This window comes from Colletotrichum higginsianum, chromosome 3, assembly GCF_001672515.1.
Source record: "Colletotrichum higginsianum IMI 349063 chromosome 3, whole genome shotgun sequence".
Classification (NCBI taxonomy): domain Eukaryota; kingdom Fungi; phylum Ascomycota; class Sordariomycetes; order Glomerellales; family Glomerellaceae; genus Colletotrichum; species Colletotrichum higginsianum.
In genome coordinates this window covers 5,035,069-5,060,168 of record NC_030956.1, presented here as the reverse complement: position 1 = coordinate 5,060,168, position 25,100 = coordinate 5,035,069, and the positions used below count along the sequence as shown (strand labels likewise).

The 25,100-nt window shown below is 53.1% G+C and overlaps 9 protein-coding genes across 9 annotated transcripts; 4 read left to right on the top strand and 5 right to left on the bottom strand.

The window, feature by feature from the left end:
* Positions 1–2,565: 2,565 nt before the first annotated feature.
* On the top strand, positions 2,566–3,241 carry CH63R_05055 (CFEM domain-containing protein; the record flags this gene model as incomplete). The annotated part of the gene is made up of 2 exons (XM_018300030.1): positions 2,566–2,800; positions 2,913–3,241. The coding sequence occupies 2 exons, from the start codon at positions 2,566–2,568 to the stop codon at positions 3,239–3,241; spliced, it is 564 nt and encodes a 187-aa protein (XP_018161276.1).
* A 740-nt stretch (positions 3,242–3,981) lies between these two features.
* CH63R_05054 (F-box domain protein) lies at positions 3,982–5,535 on the bottom strand (the record flags this gene model as incomplete). Its single annotated transcript, XM_018300029.1, has 1 exon — positions 3,982–5,535. One exon carries the CDS (start codon positions 5,533–5,535, stop codon positions 3,982–3,984), a length of 1,554 nt encoding a protein of 517 aa, XP_018161275.1.
* A 1,861-nt stretch (positions 5,536–7,396) lies between these two features.
* CH63R_05053 (Glycosyl hydrolase family 61) lies at positions 7,397–8,174 on the bottom strand (the record flags this gene model as incomplete). Its single annotated transcript, XM_018300028.1, has 2 exons — positions 7,397–7,453; positions 7,518–8,174. The coding sequence occupies 2 exons, from the start codon at positions 8,172–8,174 to the stop codon at positions 7,397–7,399; spliced, it is 714 nt and encodes a 237-aa protein (XP_018161274.1).
* A 7,039-nt stretch (positions 8,175–15,213) lies between these two features.
* CH63R_05052 (EC89 protein) lies at positions 15,214–15,596 on the top strand (the record flags this gene model as incomplete). The annotated part of the gene is made up of 3 exons (XM_018300027.1): positions 15,214–15,375; positions 15,433–15,498; positions 15,573–15,596. The coding sequence occupies 3 exons, from the start codon at positions 15,214–15,216 to the stop codon at positions 15,594–15,596; spliced, it is 252 nt and encodes an 83-aa protein (XP_018161273.1).
* Positions 15,597–17,415: 1,819 nt separating this feature from the next.
* CH63R_05051 (putative Alcohol dehydrogenase, zinc-containing) lies at positions 17,416–18,768 on the bottom strand (the record flags this gene model as incomplete). The annotated part of the gene is made up of 4 exons (XM_018300026.1): positions 17,416–17,567; positions 17,621–17,796; positions 17,857–18,536; positions 18,685–18,768. The coding sequence occupies 4 exons, from the start codon at positions 18,766–18,768 to the stop codon at positions 17,416–17,418; spliced, it is 1,092 nt and encodes a 363-aa protein (XP_018161272.1).
* A 993-nt stretch (positions 18,769–19,761) lies between these two features.
* CH63R_05050 (uncharacterized protein) lies at positions 19,762–20,584 on the bottom strand (the record flags this gene model as incomplete). Its single annotated transcript, XM_018300025.1, has 2 exons — positions 19,762–19,826; positions 19,891–20,584. The coding sequence occupies 2 exons, from the start codon at positions 20,582–20,584 to the stop codon at positions 19,762–19,764; spliced, it is 759 nt and encodes a 252-aa protein (XP_018161271.1).
* A 1,050-nt stretch (positions 20,585–21,634) lies between these two features.
* On the top strand, positions 21,635–21,982 carry CH63R_05049 (uncharacterized protein; the record flags this gene model as incomplete). The annotated part of the gene is made up of 1 exon (XM_018300024.1): positions 21,635–21,982. The coding sequence occupies one exon, from the start codon at positions 21,635–21,637 to the stop codon at positions 21,980–21,982; it is 348 nt and encodes a 115-aa protein (XP_018161270.1).
* An 886-nt stretch (positions 21,983–22,868) lies between these two features.
* Positions 22,869–23,795, top strand: CH63R_05048 (PhlG protein; the record flags this gene model as incomplete). The annotated part of the gene is made up of 1 exon (XM_018300023.1): positions 22,869–23,795. One exon carries the CDS (start codon positions 22,869–22,871, stop codon positions 23,793–23,795), a length of 927 nt encoding a protein of 308 aa, XP_018161269.1.
* Positions 23,796–24,374: 579 nt separating this feature from the next.
* CH63R_05047 (Cupin) lies at positions 24,375–25,038 on the bottom strand (the record flags this gene model as incomplete). The annotated part of the gene is made up of 2 exons (XM_018300022.1): positions 24,375–24,689; positions 24,748–25,038. The coding sequence occupies 2 exons, from the start codon at positions 25,036–25,038 to the stop codon at positions 24,375–24,377; spliced, it is 606 nt and encodes a 201-aa protein (XP_018161268.1).
* Positions 25,039–25,100: the final 62 nt, after the last annotated feature.

Here is a 25,100-nt window from a genome sequence, read left to right as displayed (position 1 = left end):
ATGATGCAGCAGGGCAGCGCGCGTCATGCAGAAGACGCGACCGCAGCGGGCATATACACATGCAAGATCCCCCACATGTATACACCCTCGGAATTTTCCCTGACGTGACCGCCGCCCTGCTGGCTGGGGGAGTTGGGATGGATGGGGGTAGGGAACAAATAGGATAGGGAGGCAGAGAGGGACAACATTGGATATGGAAGGGGTGACGGCTGAAGAGACCAAAGGGACTGGAGAGGCAGAAGAAGCAGAGAAGAACCGGAACAAGGAGAAGGAGAGGGACAAGGAGAAGAAAAGGGAACAATAGGTAGGTAGAGCAAGAAGGCTGGGATTTGAGAGTTGAGTTGTGCCGCGAGAAGAATGGCAGCTTACCCCCACTGGGCGCCGAGAACGATGTCAATCGTGGCCATGGCGTCTCGTAGTAGCGTTCCTGGTTGGGTGTTTTATGTGTATAGCAACAAGCGGTATTGTCTTGCAAGCGAAATTGTCCAAAGTATGGGTTGCTGCGATCGCAACGTCGGTCTGCGATAGTCTCACAAAACAATTCAGAAGGGAAAGACGCGGGGTTTTAAAAATTCCCATGGAGGGGCAGGTTTTGCGTTGGCGGGGTCGGACGGCCGGGCTCCACTGCTGCGACTACCTGACTATGACTGTGACTGTGGACTCCCATTTTCCTTTAGGGTGGTGTGGTGAAGTCAGTCTGTCAGGTCAATTGCCAACTGCGTTATCGGCCCGGGTGAGGTAGGCGTGTACCTAGGTATGTAGGTAGGTAGGTAGGCACGCATACAGGTAGGTAGGTACCTGACGGGTACGGTTGCAGTCACTTAAGTCACTTACCGCGGTAATTACGTGCAATCGCCGGCTCGCTTAAAGGGACGGAACAGTCCGGAGTGGAAGAATCAGGTAATACCGGAACGCCAATTGATGCTGCCGTCATGTGTGGCTGGAAGGGCAGCTCAGCCACAACAAGCCACATTCTGCCACACCACCAACCACATCACCAGCCACACAACTGGCCGCATCTTCACTGGGCCGCATTCTCTATTCTCGGTCATGGCGGTTCACTTCCCATGCCTCCTGTCCTTGACTGACATCCATCACACCACCAACATCGACAGCCATCAACAATAACAGCAGTCAACATTGCTCGTCCAATATGAGTTCCGACAAAAAAAGAGCGAACGAATCCCCCGTCAGCAGTAGCAAGATAGCCATAGGTGGTGCCAGCAACCAAGCTTTCCACCGGGCAAGCAAACAGCAGCTCTCGGGGGACGGTAGGTTTCGTCATGCTTCAGCCAGGCCTTTCAATGTTGGTGAATGGAAAACATCGTTTCGACTGACCCAACAACTAATGGACGCTTACACAGCAGGCGGGCACCAACAAGCTTAAATCCCAGCAGGCATGATGTGTCCATGACCCTTGTCGGCTCTCCGCTTTACTGTTTCCTCGTTGCCGAAAGCCGAGGAGTCCGGCCCTGAATCGCCCTGTTCCCAATGTCTGCAACACAGACTTTAAGTCTAGTATCCGTACAACAACGTTCAACCTCTTCTCATTCTTGGGTAAATAGGATGTGGATCTGACACAAAGGCATCGACGCAATCATCTATGCCCTCGACCATGCGGACAGACCGGCGTCGCCTTGATCCGGCGTGAGCTAGCACGACGTTGGCGCCGAGGAAATCTTCTTCACATGGCTGGCCCTTCAACAAGTCACAACAACCTCGGACACAACAAAAGTCCCCTTCTCTTGGCAACGGCGGCCAAATGCAATCTACATGGGCAAAAGCTCATTCACCCGGAATTGTAGGCCGAACAAGGACAGGGAACCGACCCCGTGGAGGCTAGGGGAAGGGAGAGGGGGGAGAGCAGGACAGGTTAGGGCGAGCAGCTGAAAACTCGTCCCCTCTCAACTCAGGACTCAGCGCCATCCAATCTTATCTGATCCATCAGATAACCTTCGAACCCCCGTCTTCCATGCGCTGTGCCTCCATCCTCAGACCATTATCAATCTTATCACGCCGCCCTGCCAATCACCGCCCTCACCGACCGGCCGAGAATCACCTCTCCACAGCGCTGTCAAAAAGACCCTGGCCGAGAGCCCGAATCAAGCGACTGAGTCTCTAGCCGAGCAGCCTGATCAGGCATGGCCTGCAGAACCCCTGCGCGACTGCCCGGACCATCTAACCAACCTTGGCTACAGATGCACCACCGAGCCACCCTACACGAGTTTGTTGCCCTTCTGGCAATCACTTGGTGATGACGGGGAGGAGGGGAGAGGAGGGTCTCGTCCCCCCCAACATGTGCGCCACATGCAGGAGCTTGACTCTTGGGTCTTGTCGTTCATTGTCCCCGGGCAAAAAAGACAAGACCAAACTTTCAGGGGTGGGCGTCGGCCCATACCGATGCCAGCTGTGTCTACAGACTTATAATGCTCACTCAACCCCTACGCGCGAGGATTGGGAGGAAGAGAGATCCCCCCTTCTCTCTTCCTCTCCATCCCGCTCGCGCTATTCACCAACAAGCGTCAAGAATCAACCACTCAAGACCGTTTGCACAACACTGTCAAGATGAAGTACTCCTACGTCCTCCTGGCCACCGCCGGCCTCGCCGTCGCCCAGCAAAAGTTCACCGACGTTATCCCCAAGTGCTCCGTCGAGTGCCTGACCCAGGCCGTCAAGGACGGCACCAAGTGCAGCAGCATCGACGACTCGGCCTGCATCTGCGAGGCCACCAACTACCGCAACATCTACACCGTCGGTGTTCCCTGCGTCCTCCAGTCCTGCCCCAGCGACGTCGCCACCGGTATGTTTTGACCCTGTTCATCTCCCCTCTTTTCCAGATTTGTTTTGTCTTCTCCTCTCCTCTCGTCTTGCCACCGCCATCTCTCAGGCCGGTACTAACACACACCCGTCAGGCGAGCTCCTCCCCGCCGCTGCCAAATTCTGTCGCGAGGTCACCAACGGCGCCTCGGTCCCCCCCGTCGAGTCCGCCTCCGCCGCCGTCTCTTCCGCCATCGCCTCTCTCTCCTCCGCTGCTGCCTCGGCATCGGCTTCCGCATCGGCCTCTGTGTCTGCTGCCGCTTCCGGCGTCACTACCTCTGCCTCCGTCACATCCGCCCCCACCGCCGCCGCTTCCGGCTCGGGTGCCGCTGCTACCTCCACGGCTCAGCCCGCCGCCGCCGCCGCCATGGGCTCTATGGGCGCATTCGGTATGATCGCTCTCGGAGCTCTCGCCGCCCTTTGAAAGGGCTGAGGGGGCTGTTGTACATAAAGAGTCGATAAAAGGATAGGTGTCGGGAAAGACGCATGTACACTTGAGACTCTGTTCACAAAATAATAATACGTCAATAATCAGAGCGTCTATGGGAATTACAAATAGCCATGTTGGTGTGTCGGCAACTTGATCACCGGACCACCACAACTCTCAATTCGTATGGCCACAATTGCAATAAATCTACCCTCGTCTTCTCATGCTACACCATGCAACGCGATTGCTCGACTTGTAGCGGAACGATGCTTAAGGAATTCCTATCCTGCCTGTCACGAAAGTCTTGAGGTTTCATGCTTGTCAGTGTGTACTTCTTGGCTTGCCTGCTAGCCATCTAATGCTGGTTGACTTCGACACCCATATCTACTTCACTTATGCTGTACGTCCACTATCCATTCCTACCTACAAAGTCTACACCAGGCAAGTAGCCATCTCGGCGCCTATTTCACGAATCGCCATGAGAGCTGGGTAGGTTGTAGCATACACTTGTAAGTAGGTACTTGGGTCTTACCTAGGTAATGACCATGGTTCCTGAGTACACCTGCGATAATCACCACTTACGTTGCAATGCCGGCTTCCATTGCGCAGTTTTCTGTCTGTCTGTGCTTCTTTTTTCGTCTCCCTCGAAGCTCTTGTGTACAAAGGATCCCCAAAGTAATGTATCCTTATCCATTCCCCACGGTCTCGATAGTCGTCATGTGTTCATCGTCGTCCAATCAAGCAAGGCTTCCGTACTGGTCCCATCCCTCCTCCTCGAGGCCGGCATTCTCCTCGCGGGCCGAGAACCGGTGCAGGAAGATCTTCATGTCGACGTCGTGCTTGGCAAAGGTCTTGATGAAGGGCTTGTCCCGGGCGAGGCTTGTGCACGCCACGTGGAGCTTCTGGAGGCTGGGCAACTTGCGCTCCTCGACGAGCTTCCGCAGCTGGGAGATGCCCTCGACGAGGTACGCCCACTCGCAGCCCGTGAGGAACAGCACCCGCAGGGAAGGGGGCAGGGCTTTCGTGAGTGCCACCGTCATGTCGGGTCGCTGCGTGTGGCTCGGGGGCAGCTCGTTGAGGCAGCGGCCGGTGAAGTCGAAGCGCAGAACCTCGAGGGACGCGAAGCTCGCGACGATGTGGAACGGCGAGACGTGCAGGCTGTTGAGGCCGTCCCAGATGGTGCGGTCACCGGGGGCGACCTGGAGCGTGAGGCGAAGGCGCTTCAGGGTTGGGCGCAGCGGGTACAGGATGTGCAGCGCCGACGCGGCGTCGAGCGAGCCCGCGCCGTACTGGACCTCGACGAGGCCGGTGCAGTGCGCGACGATCTGGCGGAAGATCTTGGGGGACTCCCGGAAGCGGACGTGGCTGGCGAACTTGAGCGACGTGAGGTTCGCGAGGAAGACCGCCAGGCGAGGCGGGACCACCATGGGCGGACGCGGCAGGGAGGCGGCGTGGCTGGCCACGCGAAGGCCGTGGAAACAGTACGGGACGAAGATCTCGTGGATCTTCAGGACGCGCACGTTGGGCGCGAAGGAGGCGAGGCGGCAAAGGTAGGCCACGTGAGAGCGCTCGTCCGTGATGAGGCTCACGCCGATGTCCATGGCGACGTTGCGGAGGCTCTTCAAGCCGTCCCACAACTGCTGCTGCTGCGGGTTCTGCACGGCGGCCATGGCGAGGAATCTGAAGGCGAACTGGGCGTCGACGACCTCGGGCCGGTCCTTGAGGGTCACCGACACGATGTTCGGAGTGTGGAGGAGAAGCATCTCCTCTAGGAAGAACCGAAGCTCGTTCTCCCAGATGGAGTCGGCGCGGGAGGAGCCCCAGAACCTGTCGTGCTCGGTGGGATCGATGCCCAAGGCGGCCGCCCGGTCGCTGATGGATTGCTTGTAGCGGTTGACCTGGGTCTGGCCGTAGAGGTTGGCCGAGGGCGTGAGGTAGGCGGTCTTGACGTAGGCGCCCAGTTCGGGGCGCATGATGATCGTCTCGAGGAATCCGAAGGTGGTGTTCTTCTCGGTCGAGTTGAAGGCCTCATAGAGGACGGGCGTCGCGATCTTGTTCCAGTCCTTGCTGACGAGGCAAAGGTTGAACAGTGTTTTCTTGGAGGCCTTGTAGCCCGCAAAGTGAATCGTGGTAGGGACGCAGTGGGTGCAGAGCATCTTGGCGATGCCCTCGCGGATCTCGAGGGGGAGACCGTCCAAGACAAGAGTGTCCATCTCGGCGGTCTCGACAGAGGTCTCAAGGGAGAGATCCTCCAGGCCGAGAGAGCCCATCTCTGCCTCCTGAATTGACATTGTGGCAGGCAGAACGCGATGATGATGTGAGACAGTTCTGAAGAGATAGAAGACGATGAGAATGCTTGTGTGAGTAGACTAGTAGCTTAGGCAGCCCGATACAACGTCAGGAGTGGCTGTCAAAATGCCTTTGTATGTGATGAGGGCGATGGCAGCGTCGAGAGGAGACTGCGCAGAGGTTTTTGTTGATGGGGAGGAAGCTAACGACAGGACCTCTGAAGATTTTGATGAGCTCTCGTTGAAAAGTATGATGAAATGTGACAATCACGCCTGGAGATATAAGCCGGGGTTTGGGGAGGCTCGAATGGAGGGTGAGGAAGAAGATCTCGAGTGTCCACAGCCGAGGAGGAAAATTAGATATTTTCGCCCTGGGGTTTCTGTGCTTAGAACAGAGGGCTACTCGAGACCCGAGAAAACAGGAAGGAGCAGTAGAGATAAACAGCCAGGAAGGAGCACGTAAACAAATCCTTCATCGCCAGAGTGGACGTGTCTTGGGTCACCAGGCGTGGACAGGATGGGTGTTGATGGGTAGGCGGAGCTGGCGTGCTCAGCCTTTGCGCTGGCGCTGAAGAACTGGGAAACTTGAGGACTTTGAGCCCCGTGAGCTTGGATTCAAGCAATGGTCTGTTTTGGCATAAAATACATAGCTCACTGCACGTCAGTCTGACAGCTTGGTATTTATAACACCTAGTGAAGAGCATCATCTAAGGGACTCTGGATTCAAAGCGTAGTTACTCAGTCTTTGAAGTTGTTATAGTACTGTTATGACAAGACTTCTGACTGTTAGCAAGTCAGCTCACTCTTCAGCTTGACTCAGCTTTGTAGATCTTGTTATGGTCCATTCATAGGCTGCAATCTCTTGATTGTTCTTGACTGGGCCTCTGTCTGAAACACTATGGTGGTTCCACAAAGCGCTTGAAGCTTCCAACTGATAGATCACATAAATACAAAGACAGTAATTAGTCGGCTTGTTGTCTCTAATCTCTGCTGCAAAACTGGTAGTCTTGGTAGGAAAGATGATATCGTTCACCCCTGCACCCTTTGTTCTACTCTGAGAAAACAGGGGGAGATGGTTCTCAGCGTATTTCATGGCTGCTGGATAAATTTCCTACCTTTCTTAACAGTAGACCCACCCGATGCATTGTGTTGAACTCCCACAGCAGCAGATTCATTTCGTTGTGATTCTCTCAACACCTGTAGAAATCGTTGTTTCTCTTTCTTGATGCCTGGGTACACAGCTGCAGCTTACCACAACTGGGCAAGGTCAAGATCTGACTGGGTTTCATCTCTGCCAAATTGAAATTGTCGGCTGAGGGTCACAAGTTTCCTGATCGCCAAGTTTCCTCTATGTTCTATGCAACCGCCTCCATTGCAGCAATCTTCACCAACCTTGCCGGCAAATGCTCCAATGTATTTGAGCTTCAGCTCTGTGTAGCACCTTCTGCTCCTCCAGAAAATGGCTGGGCAACGCCACACCGTTGGGTGTGAATTCAACTCTCGTGGTTCTATTTGTGATATTCAGGCAAAGCATTTGGGGCGTGATGTACTCACACTTTCAACTAACACAGCAAGAGATGTGCAGTCGCTTTTGCATTCAACCTCAATCTGCATCTTGATAAGTTGATCCAGAGCCCCATTTCCAATTGGTCCCTACAACCAAGATCCCTCAGGGGGTTGTTCAAACTTTGATGAGCACAAATTTATTGACGTTTGGTAACTATGTACAAGAATAGCCCAAGACAACAGACTCCATATGGGGTCCCACCCGGGCAAGAAGCAGAGTAGATACTAAAGACTGAATGTGCTCGCAGTGAGTGTTCCGTTTCCTCCTCCTTTTGACTCTTTATACGCCATCGTGCGTTTAGCAGGTGAACACGTCGGGGCCGGGGATGACGTAGTTGGTAACGGGAGGCCACCACTGTAAGATCATGCTGGTTAGCCAACTGATAGATATACACGACCAGAATGGGAACTAGACTCACGATGCTGATGGTGACGCCGGGGTCGGATGACTTGTAGGCACCGGGGAAGCTGACGGTTGAGGGGGTCTTGGTGCCGGTTCCTCCGACGACGTTGATCTGGGCGCACTCCATGTAGAACTGCGCGCCAGGGTAGCTGCCGGCACCGTGCAGGGCAATCATCTCGGCGCGGAGGAGGTACTGGCCGGGGGCGATGCACTCGGGAATCTTGATGCTGTGGCGGCCCTGGCCGTTGATGACCTTCTCGGTGCCCCAGACGCCGTTGCTGAAGCCGTCCTGCTGGATCTTGAACCAGCCGTTGCCAACGCCGGTGTCGGTGGTGGCGTCGCCGACCTTCTTCAGGTAGGCGATGGTCGGGCCCTTGTGGCTGCTGTCCATGACGTCCGCGGGTCCGGAACCGGTCGTGCTGAGCATGTAGCGCCAGATGGCGGTCACGTTCTGGCCGGCCTGGACGGTGATGACCTTGGAGGTCGGGGACGTGGGGTTGGGCGGTCCGTTGCAGGCGAGGGAGTTGGACGTGACGTCCTCGATGGGGCCGTTGTAGGAGGGGATGCGAACTCCGTTGCCTTGGCCCTGGTTCACGCCGCCGACCTCCAGGGAGGAGAAGATGGTGTGGGCGCTGGCCAGGCTGGCCGTAAGGAGAGAGAGGAGGACCTTCATTGTGAGTTTGGGCGGGTTGTGAACTTGGAAGTGAAAGACCGAAAGAGGGGGCTTGGAAGAGGGCCGAAAGAATGAATATGTGCTCAAATGCGCTCGTCCTGATTAGCGTTGTTCGAAGTGGAATGATCGGAAGACGGATAGGTTTAAGAGGGTATATATACAGCTCGACATCCCGTCACGACCCAGGGGCATCGCGGCCTGCTCTTGTCGTCCCAGACTGTCGACGTTGCTCCCGCGAGAGGCGACATGGCGACACCAGACCAGGTGACAGGGAGCCAAGACCGCCACGACGGCGAGACCACGGCCGTGTTTCTGCTGCCATTGCTACGTCTGGACGAATGGGCCGCCCGGAGTGGGTGAGAAGGACATCAGCCAGGCCTCCGGGTGGATCGACGGAGGATGATGGTCCGGATAATAAGTCAACATACCCACTTTTGGAACACCCCCTCATTTGGAACACCCAGAATGAAGCTATCCCCAACATCACCACCATCTTCAATTAATTATTGACTAGGCCTAGATGCCACCACAATACAGCTTTCAGCTTCACTAGGGGTATCAGAGTCGCTGGATTCATCTGTGATATCCTCTTTTTCGCCAGCCTCAATCTGAGCCTTCTGGATGTCCTCAATATTGGCGAACTTGGTGTTTGGGTCGATCTGGACTGTCCTTCTTTTCCTTGCTGCAGTATTGGTGACTTGGGCCTGCAGGAGCTCCAGCTTATGCTGGGCAGTAGCCAGCTCATAGGCCTGCTCGCTGAAGCCTTTTTTCACCTTCCGGAATAGAAGGCGTTGAGTGAAGGCATCATTCTCTAGCTCTGTGAATAGCTTCAACTGCCCAGCCAGATCCTTCATCTTCCTTGGCGTCGACCACACTACTGCAGACGACGCAGATGCCCATCCTTCAGCTTCCTTGCCTTCCTTGCCTCCAGACTGCCCTTTGCTGACCTGATCTGAAGATGCTGATGGCTTTGGTGTTGTTGGGAGTAGGAGGGAGCTCATCAGAGGCTTCGCCATAGAGACAGGCCATAACCCTGTCCATTTCCAACCACTTCTGATGTTCTGCATCGTCATACCTGCAGTACGAGCCTTCTGATAACAGCCTATAAAGTTCCTCTTGCCTACAATAGTAGAGTCATTCCACTGACTAAGGTATCCAAGCTCCTTCCTATAGGCTGCCTTTACAGGGCTGAAGACTGACTGGTCAAGTGGCTGGAGCACATGGGAGGTATGTGGTGGTAGGAACAATAGATGGATGTTATTAATATAGCAGAGCCACATAAAGTCCGTCGTTGTGTGACTCCCATGGCCATCAACAACCAGCAGTCTGGCCTCCTCCTTGCCCTCCTGGCCCTCCTTGCCCTGGGAGGCAGTCTGAGGGATAGTCTGAGGGATGAAGACCTTCTGCAGCCATTCAACTGCAGTGTCGTCTGTAGTCCATCCATTCTCTGTTGCAGTGAACTGCCATCCTTCATAAGGGCCAAGGTCTAGAGGAAACCACTGCTGCTGGACTGTCTTGCCCTTATATATAATGAGGGGATCAAGGGCATGGCCCAGGGCAGAGATGCATTCGATGATGGATACCCATGCCCTTGATCCAGGCTGTTTCTTGCGTACAGACTTCGTCTCAGACATGCCCAGCACCAGCCCATTAGATCCCTGGCCCTCAAGGATACCAGTCTCATCCATGTTGTATCTATTGGATGGTTTAATGCCCTTGACCTCTGGTATGGCGAGGAGTTTGAACCAGTCCCTGATAACCTCAGTAGATGCTCCATTAACACGTCTAGAGTCAATAAGGCGACTTCTCTGGACCTTGATAGATGGGTTTCTCTTTAGAAAGGCATGGATCCAGCCCTTTCCTATAGGCTCCTTGTCCCCCATAGCACAGAGGATTCGTTCTGCGAATGCCCTCACTTGTTGATGGGTTGGGGCAACACCAAGGGCATGCTGGATTCGCACCCATTCAGCCAACTTAGCCTCCTGGTCAGGGGAAAGCCTCTGAAGGTCTGAAAATGCTGCTGCCCTTGCCTGGGTGCCTGTGAGACGGTTGTGGAGGGTGGTAATTGGGATGCCATATTCGCGGGCTGCCTTCCTTAGGCTTTGGCCGTCTGAAACAGCCTGGATTGCCTGATTGACTTCATACTCGGTATACTGGGCCATAAGGCAGGAATAAAGGTCCTCTGAAAAAATGAGGTTATTTGCATAAGGTATGAAATTGTTGTGATAGTTCGAAGTTGGAGGAAGTAGGAGGCTGGTGGTGGGGTTGAGGCATTTTTAGGTGTTCCAAATGAGGGGGTGTTCCAAAAGTGGGTATGTTGACTTATAGCATAACGGCACGGAACCTCTACCGACGTTCCCGTCCGCGGCGACCCAAAAGTCTGGGCTTTCATTTAATCGAGGTGTCTTCATTCGTGCCATTCTACTTGTTCGTTTTTCCGTGCAACAAAAGCTCACATGGCCATGGTTCCTCGCAATTTGGCCATTCTGCGAGTGGCTCCCTCGGAGCGACGACAGCTCGGCGAAACATGGAATCACTTCTCGGCGCTTAGCTAGCTGCAGGGTCGCTACCAAAGATGGAAGGCCAGCTTCAGAGATGAGTTGGGCTGAAGGCCGAGTTGACAACGCAATTAACCCCTCCCCTGGCACCAACACTTCAGCCTGGCTGTCGCTCATCTTAGGACCAATGTGGCATGCCAGCGAATTCGGACCACCCAGCTGATTGATCCCCAGTTGAGTTTACCGATCAAAGGAAACTTGAAGACACCCAATTAGTCACAGGAAGCCGAAAACAAGGTCCAGATGCTGCCATCTAGGCTCATCAGTCCAGAACACTGGGCCATTCTGCGATCGAGCGACCTGCTACTCATGTTTCTGCGGAAGCACCGCCACCAATGTTCATCCATCTGCCATCGCGTAATTCTGATCACGGCAGCGCATGGCGATTTCCATCGCAAAATCCAAACATAACTGGACTATAATACTACAGAGCCAGTTGAGGAGTGTGGCACGCCCGTGATGTTGAGAAACACTTGAAATATTCATTCACGGCACGCATCTGGCACATATATGACCGAAAAGGTTCAAGTTGATGGACCTCAACCAAGATTCTTCTGGCCTAATTGGTAAATAAATAAATAAGAAGCCAAGTCATGCAACAAGCTCAACAACTGTGGATGGAGGATCTCGCCCGACCACGGCTCTACGGTCAGATTAAGCAGCAGCACCAATCAGGTCACTCTAACGGCAAAAACTGTTGGCTGTCAACGGTCACGGGGCATATAATCGGTCATAAATTGAAAGCACCAACCTTTTGTCTTAGTTCATGCAGTCATCTTTTTATGCCCCCCCCTCCTCCACTGCCTTTTATGTCGTTTGACTCTTCTAACCGTATTACAGTGGTGAAGTAGGTGGCTCATGAGCTGCCTACCGGATACACGGTCTTCTACATCCTTGACGGTGGAACAGCCTGTTGAACCTGATTTCCTTGGTCAAGTAAACAAATATGGAAGCAGCCAGGTGTAACAAGGCACGTGTTGCTTTTCTTCGCTTATGGCACGTGTTGACGTTGGTGTTGCTGATTATGAATCGGATCAGCAAGCATCAACAAGGAGCAAGCTCGTAGAGAACACGCCTATTTTTAGGTGACGGTGCCAACACACCGTCCCCACGAACCAACTCCGGCGTTGCCGGCAAGACACCTCGCTCCTTTTGTTTGCTGTTGACTATTTCCCCCCTCCGCTTCCTCTCCCCATGCAGAAGCATTGTGTTCAGCGCACTTGCGGCCATCACCAACGGCATGCCAACCCCAGACCAACGCCGGCGCGCCCCCCCCCCCCCGGGTCAACACGTCGTGATGCCACGACTGGCCTGCCGGTCTCGCCTCGTGCGAGCTTCTCGTAATCCTCGTGTTCCACGCTGTGGCCGTGGCCGTGACGGAAGCAGTGATAGAAATTCCGAGCGTGCTTTCTGCCCGCTGTCGACATTAAGGGTCTCGTTCGCCATGATCATGCCGGGGGGCCGATCGTTAATTTATTGCTCACGCAATTCTTAGCATCCTTGTAAGCGGCCCTCGTTGGACCCGCACATACGGACGGCCTGGTGAACGCCAAGGTATGGCCAAGGACCAGAACGGCGTCCGTTGAAGTCTTTTCTTCATGCTCTATGCCGGCTCAACCGGGAGAAAAACTGGTTGATGACGTGCCGTCGCTCAGTTCATCGTTGTTTTATTCGTTCGCGGGGCGATCAGCGAAGATGCATGGTCGATGTCAACGCTATTGGCTGATGGCTGTAACTCTGCAGTCACTGAGGCGGTAGAAGACGGGATACTCGCGCTCTGAAACCATATGGTCGTCGAACGGCAGGAAGAAGAGGTTGACCTTCGTTAGGTCTGGGTCTTTCAAGCAGTCCTCGTGTACCGATCGACAACGTCCGGAGGTGATGAGCCGGATGGGAGAGTTCCGTCCCCGGAGTGCAGCGACATCTTTCCGAGGATCTTGTTGAGCGCCGTGTTTGAGGAATCATTCGTCGAGGCGCACACAGAGGCCTTCTAGCAAGAAGCGAAGTTGGGCGAGCACGAGCGTGGTCTCATGGTTGAGATCTCCCGCTCAGGCCAAGCTGACGCGGCCGGCCTAGACGGAGACTTTCCAGGCGTCAAGGGTCAGTCGCGCTTGAGGGTGTGTAAAGGTGATTTGTTTTGGACAGCGGAAAGAGAAAACACCGTGTGAGGGACTGTAATAACGATGTTCTTTGTGCTTATCTATCTGCATTATCTAGCCAAGCTACAGTTAAGGAGTCGAGCTTGGCTGAAAGTCACAGAAGCAATTAACTACCCTAGCATTCTGCGACTGTCAGCCCTTGCATTGTAACCCGAGAGGTTCGCAGTTCACGCTTCACGAATCAGCTAACCACCCTAACGCCTTATCTCCGTAGGCAGTTCGCTTGGCGGTTTGTAATATGTCATCAGGGGGCGAACAGACCTCACTTCTCCCAAGTCCGAAATCACTCCAGATTCACCCCCCAAATCGCTGATCCTGTAGTCCTTAATCAGATGCAAGTGTCAAGGTAATGACTTTGATTGAAAAAGCCTGCATACCCTTGGCAAAAGTGAGATCTGTTCGCACCTAGAGGGATCGAGTCAACAATACTCGCCTTTAGTCAACCTTTTCCCTGACTGCTGATTAGGTTTGTGGAAGAAAAAAATGTTGAACCTTTTCGCCGACGACTCAGCCCGTTAGTTGAGGCCCATGAAAGTCAAACGTCAACCTGGTCCCACCAGGTGCGCCTTGCCGGCCTCTCAACGTGGCTTCTGCGGGGAGAGCAAAACTGGCTGGCAAGGGCCTAGATAGACTATTTCTGCCAAGGGTTTAGTGATGGGAAGCGATTAAGTGTGGCTCTGCACCAGGCCAACTACTGGCGCAGCAGTCCGAACTCCCCGGTCTACGGGCAAAAGAGATGGGAACCGCGACATTCGCATGAACCGCATCCCTGTTGAACCGGTCAGTCCAGCGGCTTAGACAGGCTGGCGGCCCGCGGCAGTCCGCACGGTCGGGTACACAGCTGTGTGGAACCCACGACTATCACATGAACCGGACCCATGCAGGACCGGCCAGTCCGGCGCCATCTTAGCCCGGCCCGAAAGCTTCCAACCCGTACCTGTACGATGAATATCGATCAAGTGCGGATCAACCTCATGACAACACTCCAATTTTACCCCATGGTCACTAATCCTGTGTCTCTGTAGCTTAATTAGATTAAAGTTCTAAGGCAGTCCCTGCAGTTGTCAAAAAGGAGGTTTACATATCACCTGCCCTGGTAAAATAAGGGCAGCTCGCTGTCCAAGGCCTCTGTGGCCCTTGTCCGTTAATGCGCTAGATGCTGTCAGCAATAGATTAGCCTACTGTCTCATCTTCATAGAAGGCACATTCGCAAACGCGTCTTACCTGTGATATTAAAAATGACGCTTGCTTTGCATGCTTACGATGACGACCATCACGGTGTGTCAACGGAGCTTCAACCATAAAGCCCAAGTAAACGTCCCAGTACAGCACAATATCCCACCAAATGCCGCAGCCCAGTTTCCGCCAAGAGCGGTAGATGCCTGCAGTTGACCCACTCTAAATTTACACCACACCTCAGGAGCAGTTTAAAATCAGCAGTCAAGCAAGCTTAAGCGACCTGAAACAAAAACAGGGGAAGGCTCAAAATAGAGAAACAAATGCCGAATGGCAGCTGACAGAGCACCGCGGAAAAAATCTACTCATATAGCGCGCATGGCTACATGGATAAGGTATTTAAAGTTAAAATAAAAGCGTATCACGTATGTTATGTCCAGTAAGTAGTGTGTGACTGTTTATTTATCTTTTTTGCCAAGACCCATGGATCCTCTTATATAGGCCTGATAGCACTGTCCTCCCAGCAGCCATTCCAGGCTGGAGAGGCTGTGCGACGGCTGGGCCGCAAGGTACGGAAGAGTTAGAGAGCTTGACAATCGCCAAGCTACGGGGCTCGGCGGGGCTGTTGACTCACATTTCTAACGAGTTTAGAGCAGCAATGAACAGGCAAAGCAAAGCAAACCATAGAACAAACGATAAAGAAAAAAAGGCAGATGTAGTTGAGTATGTCTCTTTATGGTGAGCTCTTCTGTGGGAAGTGTTATCTGTTGGGAAGACACTGTATGGGCACATGTATCAACATTTGCTGGCAGTTGGTGACTGCTGTGCTTACATGGGGCTTATGACAGCTGTACGTAGTAGACTTTCCGTCCTTGCCACACGCGATAATTACACTTCGTACCTAAACCCAGGATGTCAGGTCTAATTGTGTAGACCTCTCTCTCTCTCTCTTCGGACTCGCGTTAAGATTGTGATCTGCAATTGCTTCCCATTGCTGTGTTCGCTTTCCACGATGTCCTTTTGAGTCGAGCTCAATGAAACTGCGTATAAAATGATGGCTCTTCCCCCCACGGTGAAAATCCTTCAACAGCCCATCACCCAATCATAAACTCACACATTACACAGATCAGTTCTTAACTCCTAACCATGCAATTCCTCACTGCAATTCTGGCATTTGCCGCAGTTGCAGCTGCCGCGCCTGCTGCTTCACCTGAGCCAGGTGCCCCATATGAGGCTCCGAGCCCATGCGGTCCCGGAGGTGAAATGTACTGGTCTGTGGCTGATGATGGTGGCGGTGGAGGATGGGGCGTAAGTTCATCTTTCCGAGAACAAAATCACTATGATACTCATACTCTTGCGATCTAGTGCCTCTCGAACGGAGCTGGAGGCTGCAGAGAATACTACTGGAATACAGTTCCTCCCTACTGGAGCGTAAGTACAACAGAGACTCCCCCCTTTCTCCCTTTTCTATCTTGCTATTTTGGACTTGCTAACTATTTTTCTAGTGTTGGATGGGAGGCAAGGATTAAATACACTTTGCTCCAGGCCGTTACAAACTCATGTCTACATCTTTACAGAGTGTTGGGTTTCTGTTCTATTGTGTAACAATAAGCAAGAGCATGTGGAACAAGGCAGCCTCCTAATGGTATATAAAACGCAATCTAAAATGCTCAATGGTGGTAAAACAATGATATTACCATTAATAATCTGAATGATACTGGGTGATAATAGTTCGTTTGAATTGCTTAGAAATGCAGAGCTAGTAGCAAGCCAGGTCTGGAGAATAAGAGTTTAATTGTCAGTTCATGGAACCTAGGGTTGCACAATCGGCCATTGTAAGGCTCATTGCAAGCCGATGACTCCGAACACGGGAAAACCGTTATTTGAACCTATTATTGGTCTTGGTAAAAGATGCTGTTTGGCGACTTGCGACATCTGGCCTCGCAACTCAAAAAGGGGAGTTAACACCCATGCCATGATTGCTACGCCGACCATGACCAGACGGTGCCCCCTCCTCTACGCCGCAGTATACGGTGACTGTATTGATAGCTGTGATCCTCCATTGCAGTTCCGGTTCTGTTGATTTCCCAGGTCATGTGAGCATCGCGCCTAAGTAACTAAGCCGTTGTGATGACACGTCTGCCCGGACCCTCGTGTCCTCATCTCCCACCTCGCCTTAAAGCTGCCGCTCTTTGTCCCATAGCGGTTGGTCCGTCTTTTGAAGTTTCATAATACAGTCAAGGAGTGGTCCCCACTGCCACTGGCTCTCAGTCGTGAAGCGTATAGTGACCCGCTGCTTCTAGTGTCATCGGCTCCCAAGAGGAGCGGCAGACAGACTATGTACTTGTTCGCGCAACTTCCAGATACAGGAAAGGTCGGCAACAATCGCAGGTTGCTCTGGTAAGATTCGGCGGCCACCAGGGTTCAGCAAAGCGGATCCTCAAGCAGGCTCGCGGTATCAGGTTTCTCAGGTGTCCGGCCTACGATACACACCTTGAAGGCCACCGTTGATTTCAATCAGATAGTGATTCACGAAAGTGCCGACACTTGCATATTATAAGATTTTGAATGAGCTAATCCGCTATTTGAGAGACATGAGATTGGTATGAAGTTAGAGTAGTGGAAGACCGAGCACTACTTTCATCCAGGTCTTTGGCTGAGCCACTTCGAAGGTTGTAAGGCTTTCGTTCCTAACATGAGAAGCTTAGCTCGCCACCTATCTCCACCCGGTACTGTATTCACCAAGATGAAAGCTGCGAATCGCAAATGATATGGATTTATTGTGCTTTGCGAACCGCCTGGCAGAAAAATGAATATAAAAGACCATCGCTCATGTCGTCTCGTAAAGGCAGCGACTGCTCACCATGCCCCTTGAGAGGTTGTGGAGCCTTTCTGTAGATTAAGACGTGAGACTTGATTGCACGTCATCCCTTCTCTACAATTAGCATGACTTATAGTATAGCTCTGTTAATCAGATTAGCAAGTCGGTCGACATTGGCATCGGATAACCCGATAGCTCCCATTTGCTGGCCTGGAACCTTGAGGTTGAACCTTGGGGGAGGGGACTCCCCTAGCTTGAGCAGTTAGGACCGCTCTGTACTAATTACAACGTCTGACATTATTCCAGTGACGGTTTCAACACTCTGAACATATAGATAATTGATAGTTTACTGCACACTGTTGAGCTATTCCATATACAACCTAGCAAAACCGCTGACATTCCAGTTGAAGATGTTGAGATTATGAGTCAAGATCAACGCGCCAACGTGATTATTAAAACACCTCTGCCTCTTTCGCCTAAGGTCAGTACTTAAGATAGGAGAATATTAAAAAACTTGTAGCACTGTTTCACAAAAAAGCCTTTTCAGAAACGGAGGCATTCACGTCAACTAGGATTTTGACCTGGTTGTCCTTGTCCGTAATGAGCGCTTTGATGCCGTGCTCAATCAAGTCATCAAGCGGGATCTTGCGGGTAATCATCGATGCGGGCTTCAGAGCCCCTACGCGCCGTGTTAGCAATAAAAACTTCTACATCTAACGGGAACCGACGTACCTGTTCTCAGGTTCTCAATGACTGCCTCGTAGTCAGCTTTTTGATATCCGAGAACCGACTTGTACGAGCTTTCTCTCCAAGTCACCCAGTTGGGGTTGAACGGGATCTCCTTCTCCCAGATGGCGACATTGACGACCGTCCCGCGGGTTTTGACAGCCTCGCATGCAGCTTTCACACTAGGCCAGACATCAGCTACCATTGACCAAACCCGTGGTGTTGGGGCGGGGTTCACATACCTCGCGGGAACGCCTGCGCAGTCGAGTACGACATCCGCTCCGATACCGCCCGTGATGCTCATCGTCTCTTTCATGACGTCCTGCTCCTTGGGGTTGATAATGTGCGTCGCCCCAAAATCCTTTGCAAACCGCCGACGAGCAGTTGCAATCTCCGCGACGATGATCTTCTTCACCCCCTTGGCGATCAGGCACAGCACAGCGGCCAGCCCGATCGGACCGCCGCCCATGACCAGAACCGTCGACTCGGGCGTGACGGGCGCGGCGGCGACGGCATGCCAGGCGACAGAGAGCGGCTCCACCAGCGCGCCCAGCTCGAGAGGCACGCCCTCGGGCAGGGGAAACACCTGGTCGGCGGGGACGGACACCGCCTCGCTCAGGCCGCCGCCGCCGCCGCTGAGCCCGATGAAGCCGCCGGTGTGGCACGCGTTCTCGGCGCCGGCGGCGCAGGCCGCGCACTTTCCGCAGTAGACTGTAGGCTGCACGGCGCAGGGGAGGCCGACTCTCAGATGGGCCGCCCTGACTTCGGAGCCGATCTCCTTGATGACGCCCGAGAACTCGTGGCCGAGGGTCACGGGGATGCTGTCGCCCGTAACGGGGTGTCTGGATGCGGGGCAGAAGTTGGGGCCGCCGAGGTATTCGTGGAGGTCGGTTCCGCAGATTCCGACGAACGCTGGGGCGATCTGGGGGTAGTAGAGAGTGATGAGCGAACTGTGACGGGGGGACCACCATCTCCAACAGGGATGCATGCTACCATCCTTCCAGCTTCCCCGCGCGGGGTCGGACATTGACTTGCACAGAGCAGGCAGAACATGCGGGTAAACATCTTACCTTGACCTGATTTGGGCCGCAAGGAGGTTCAGGTATCTCTTCGATGCGGATATCCTCTCTGCCGTAGTATCTTGCAGCTCTCATGGCGGTGTAAGTTGATAACGTGAGTTAAGGGTGCAAGGGGAGATGGCTAGTGCTCTTCGTAGATGATGAGACAGGAAGTTGAGTGTGGTTGTATGCAGGATCGATGCCGGATAAAGGGAACCACGGCGAGCCCCTTCTTATGCTTTCTCCTCCCGTGGCGTTACTTGAGGAGCTTCCCGGTCCCGTATGTCTCCCGGTATCACTGCAGCAGTAGGGACAACCGCACTTGTGTCATCGTACGAGTACGATCACTCACTGCCCCGCACCGTCAGACCACGTGCTTGGCGGATGTCGTCGGGGGCCCGGGGACCATCCGTGTCTCCCCATCAGAAATCTTGCTAAATGACAGAGCGTTGTTCGAGGAAAAAGATATCCGTATGATGTATGGTACCTTGACCGGCCATGGTCCGGCCGGTCGCTGCCGCCAAAAGTGGAGTTCTGAATGTTCGGGTCCCTAGGATAAGAACTGGGCCACATTCTGCATGCAGCTGCACTCGATGTCAACCATGTCGCAAATAGAGATTCGTGATCGAGCTCTCGGATGGAGGTTAGACGTACAGATGAGGAAAATGTCCAAGCAATGGATCTAATCTTTTATACATGCTGGTGTTCTGGTTGAACTGGGATCCTGTTACCAGAGTTCAAGATTCAAGTCCAGCTCACCAGCCAAGAGGAGTCCCAGCCAAATCCGACAGCGGCGGCTCACTGTCGGCTACCAATGACTTGCTATCACGGCAGGTTGAAGGTGACTACAGCTTTGGGGAACATTGAGTACCACTCTGATTCTTCTTGCAAATCTTTTCGTTTGCAATTTCACCTCTGGAGGAAAGGCTCTATTCTCAAAAATCAACAGACCATGACAGGCATACGTGGCCAGCACGGCGAAGTTGTTCCAAGCCGTTGGCGTCTAGAAAAACAAACAAATTGGGTATATTGGCCTCGTTCTTCTCACTTAATCATGTCTGACCCAAACACTCTGTTCTTTTGTAAATCTCACCCAGCCAGCATCCAAACACCTGGCCGGTTGTTGCTGAGAGCAATCTTGGAAATTTGTTTGACTAGGAAACGTCAGCGCTGCCCGTTCACCTTCATTCTGTATATCTTGAAAGGACTTGAGCTTACAGTCTTGCCAGGTCATCGGCTTCTTGGTGTCATCGGCAGACTGTCGCCAGAGTCTAGCCATCCAGCATGTGACCAACAGATCCAGCTCCTTGTCCTCCATCGGGACCTTGACATCCAACTGCGGCATGTTGAGTAAGGTCTTCCCCTTGTCGCGCTTGGGTAACGTCTCGACCGCGACGACTTCGCCGCTCATGTTCTTCCAGTGAACCTCGTTTTCGTGCTTCAGCTGGTGCGCCGGGCTGTCGCCGACCTTGAAGTGGTCCTTGACTTTCCACCCGCCCACGCCGGGCATCAGGTGCACCTCCTTGTACGTCCTCTTCGAGCTCTTCTGGCCCTGGATGACGACGACGTCATTCGTCTGCATTTTGAAGCTCTCGAGGCCTTTGAGAGGGTCTTGGGTGAAGTCGTAGATGTGGTCTAGCTTCGTCCTGACGCTATCGCTGCCCGTCGCCTGGCTGACCCTGTAAACGACCTTTTGGACCCCGTATATGGGCGACTTGGCCTCGGTGACGGCGTTGCTCAGCTCATACAGCGCGCGGGGTGGTGATGTGTTGGCGAATATCGTCGTCTTATCCAAAAATAGCTTTGGTGTCTCTCCACAGTTGAGTTGCGCCCTAGCGTCGGTGACCGTGTCGTCGTACGTTGGGGGCTTTACGTCTTCGACGCCCAACATGGACGAATTGGCGGCAGCCATGGTTTCAGTACGGGTTGTTGCGGACAGATAAGTTTGGTATTTCGCGTTATGATGAACTCGTTGTGGAGTAGGGGGCGACTGACAAGAGCTGCGAGGTTAAACCTTTTAACGGAGTCAGCATGGAAAGAAAAAGGGTATGTTGGCTGACAGACGGGCCATTATATCCTTATGAATCCACTCCTACAAGGTCGCGATTGCTTCTAGACGATTGCATCGCATTAGCTCCTCGGCATTCGAAGGTGGCTGAAGTAGTAGGATTGAGGCCATGCACCGTTTGACCCGTTCCGCCATCTGCAGCCTGAAAGGAATTGGTTCGCTTGTAAGGCAGATTGGACAGTTGGCGAGTGTGCATCCACAACTGCATTCAATCATACGAGGCGTGACCTAGACGCTGTGGCCCTATTGGCAGCGTGGTCAAGAAGGATCTTCATCCCTGTGATCCCTTGTTGATCAACGGAGTCTTGGTCTCTGAGACACCAGGACACAGCCACAGGCCGTAAGCAGAACTGTGTTCGGCTCCGTCCCGGATCATGGCCCCCGGATTGTAAAGAGCCTCCGGATCTCTCGCGGTGAGAAGACACCCGTCGATACTTGTGATTGATGTTAGCGCTAAGCAACTTTGTGTTGATTACTGAGGAGCTGGGATGGGAAAAGCCACAGGTGGGACAAGTCAGATGCGATGGTGGAGTCAGGTGATGTGATGTATGAGCGCCTAAACTTGGTCTCGCAGCAATCGCTGAAATAGAATTCATCAAACATCAGAGTTGGTGTTGTGATAAAAGTCTAACAGGAAGGATGGAGAGACTGAGGCTAGAAGGTTAAGTTTCTATCGTCCACATGTCCTGTAGAGCACCCCTCCAAACAAATGTCTATCATAAATGTCTACAGTTTTGTAATGACGAGCGATGACGCAAACATGAATACAGGACATGTTCCCACCACCTGCACGGCATCGCACGCGTCCTACCTTTTCTCACCCATCACCGGCGTTGATCATTGAACATTCAATTCAGACATCGCCCCAAGCCCCAATCAGACAAACCAACCACAATGTTACGCCCACTCAACCGCCCACCTCCGCGCCGTCTCGCGCCGAGACTCCTCGGAACCCCAAGACCGCCCGGCCAGCTCGTACCGGCAGCGCGTCTGGCCACCAATTCGCCACCGGCGAAGACCGATGACGCTCAAAACACCACCGGGTATCAAACACAAGCCACACCAGCCAGCGACAGTGCCGCATCTGTACAAAAGAAGACGGTGGCGGAGCAGGACGAGGAGTTGCGTCTGAAGCTGGAGGGCATGTCTGGGGAGGGAGGTGCAGCAGGTGTCGAGTACGAAAATGGGAAGGCCGAAGGACTCAAGCGGGGTGTTAAGTCAAATATGTTCCGAGTCATATGAGGGCTTTCTTCTGGCCACAAGTTGGAATTGTGTTGGAGGCTGAGTGGTTACTGATCTTGTAAGGAGCATGCGAAAATGGCAATCAAAACACGCTGGATGTATTGATGCGTAGAAAAGCAAACGCTATTTCAACCTCCACAGCTCAAAGGGCACGGTCTTTTTTTTTTTAATCAACTCAGCCATCAACTAGCATTGTTCCTAGTTTGTGGTTGGCGGTATGCTCTTGCTGGGTCAAGCGGGAAATATAGGCCTTACTTTCTGATGCCAACAATGATGCCTGGGGTCTATGATGGAAACAGAGGTCGGCCAGTACGACGGAGTATTCTACTGTCATGCATCGTGAAAATGTAGATCAACACCTGTGTCACACTTGGAAATAAGGACTAAACGCATGTGATACTAACTTGTGCCTGGGGGACGATTGCTACCTCTACCATCCTATCAATCCAAGTTTCCCTTCACAGTAGACACTGTAGTTTCTGTGCATCATGATCATGGCGCTTTACATCCATGATCAATTTGCACCGAGGAAGCCTAAGTCCGAAGGTGAGCCTCCGATTGGTTGACGGCTGCAGCTCCAAAGTTTCATCAGCACAGCAGCCGAGGCACCCGAGGTCAAAGGGGTCGTCAAGCAGCATATCAGCGGCAATCTAAACACTGAGGATCACCGCACGGGCTTCGTGACAGTGGCCTTTGGCCGAGTGCTATTAAAGATTGGGCTATCGCATCTTGGGACTCAGATTCTTCTTACCATCATGTGTTCCACCATCAGGTAATTCCGTGGCAAAAACGACTGTTGATCCGAAACGATATGGAGACCGAGTCGCTTCGCCATAGGTCTGCAGCTCGATTGTCTGCGCTGCGAACTCAGTTAACAACACCAGCGATGGCCAGCAATACGATAACCACGAACCAGCTTCAGAATCCGGACACGGATGGCTATCCCGCAAAGGTACCCATCACGTATTACCCTTTGGATACGCAAAAGGCTTTCAAGTACAACGAGAATCGGGTCAAGAACAAATCGTACGCCAAGTACTACAACCGCGAACTGTACATCTACGCCGACATCCCGCAGCACATCCGCGAGCCGATGCCGGCGGAAGGCGTACTACCGATCACGGATTCCCGCCGCCTGCTCGACCCCGGCTATCATCCTCACGAGAACGGCTGGGTCGCCCTCCCGGACGGGACCGCCTATGTCACCTCGCGTACCCGTTTCCCGGGATCGACAGGAGACATGGTCCGTTGGTGGTTTTGGTGGCACAGCGTCGAGCCCGAGCGCTACGCCCTCTGGTACCCCTACGACCATCTCAGCGTCCGGTCGTCGTACGCGGACCGCCTACACCGCACTGACTTGTCCCACACGCAAAAATGGCTTGGTTCCACGCACCGCGTCACGGAGTTCATCGGCGCGACCAAGATGGCCGTCCACATCCGCTTCGTAGACCCTGCCCACTACGGCTTGCCGTGGGAAGAGCTCAAGGCGGCCGGCTACGAGGCTGCCGTCTGCGCAGAGCTGCACGACGGCCTGGTGTCGAACTTGAAGATTGGGGACTTCTTACACCTCTGGCGGAAGACTGAGGATGGGCTTGAGCTGCGAAGCCGGTATTGGCTTGGCGGGGGCGTCCATTACAAACTCCTCGGCATGAGGGTCGGGATCGACTATCTTGCAGGTGCGCTGGGGTTCAAGCACCGTTTGTGCGGGGAGAAGGTTGCCTATGAGCACTTCATACATGATCAGACCGAGTTTACCAACCTGGCTGGTTTCCTACCGAGCCTCTATGCAGATTACCTGGCTGGAAATCTTTGAGGGCATCTCGTATCTCGGAGTTATTCGTAAATCTAACATTTGCTGCGGCTGTGTCTCGTCCCAAGGATAGAGGGTGGCTTTAGTTACTTTAATTGACCAAATGAGCCTTGCATGTCAGTTTTTCTGCCGACGTGAGTGACACGTAGCTTCTCCCTTGCTCATGTAACAAGGATGCTTTAGATGTCTGTCAGTGGCTTGACGACACGAGACACCGGAAGACGCAGCCGGACTGATTTTCGCCAAGTTCGAGAGCGAAACTCACCTTTTCAAATAACGCTCTCTGTATCGTTTCTCCGTCAGAGTTCCTACCCAGTATCCCTCGAAAAACATGGCACAAAAAAAGCTCTAGGCCTCACCGATGGGGGGTGTTGCGCGAATGTTGCCTGTCTGTCCTAGGCCCAGCAAGACTAGAATAGCACAGAAAATAGCCAATCTCAAAAAGACGTCATGTCAAATTATTGCCATGAAATTGCAAGAAGCCAAAATAAAAGCAGTATCCGTGAGATTAGAAACATTCCTGAATACTGTAGTAGCCGAAAGAAGTGTACAAGACTGCGTACTGATAAGCGCCAGCCAAAATTACTCGCCCTTGACCCAACCTTCCTTCTCATTTTGCTCCTTACTTCTCTGGCTCCATTCCGGTGCCACATCGATGCCATCTTCTTCCTCCTGGTCACCCTCTTCCTTGGTCTTGTGAACCGTCGTCGGCTTATGCTCCGCCGGCGAATACACCGTGTACAGAATCAAGGGTGTCGGGCCCTTGTTCAAGAACTGGTGCTTGGTTCCTGCAGGAACGATGACCATATCGCCGGCCTTGGCCTCTTGCTCTTTGCTTCCGACTTGCGCCAGGCCTTTGCCAGAAGTGAAAGTCAGGACTTGGTCGACGGTGTGAATCTGCCGTCTTGTTAACGTTTGGGTCTTGAGTTGAACGAGACCATTGGGAGCTGATTACTTCTTCGCCAATGTCGCCACCAACTGGGATTGTCATTAGGACTAGCTGCGAGTAGAGACCCGTCCACAGAACTCGACGGAACTCGGCAGACTCGGAAGGCAGTGCCGTCGTCATGCCGGGAAAGTACTGCATCTCGTTCTTAGGCCGATCGCTCGAGGGCGTAGGGAACTTGGATGTCATCCTGGCGGTTGAGGAGAAAGCGTGAATTTGAGCTGGTACGGAGATGATGGGTCGACACAGCGAGATTCGGGTAACGGTGCGCGCTGCGCGAAAGGCTTTGGGGGAGAACATCAGTCTTATTTGTAGCGTGTCCGTCTGAACAGGAAGAACCGTTTTATCTCAGCGACGTCGAA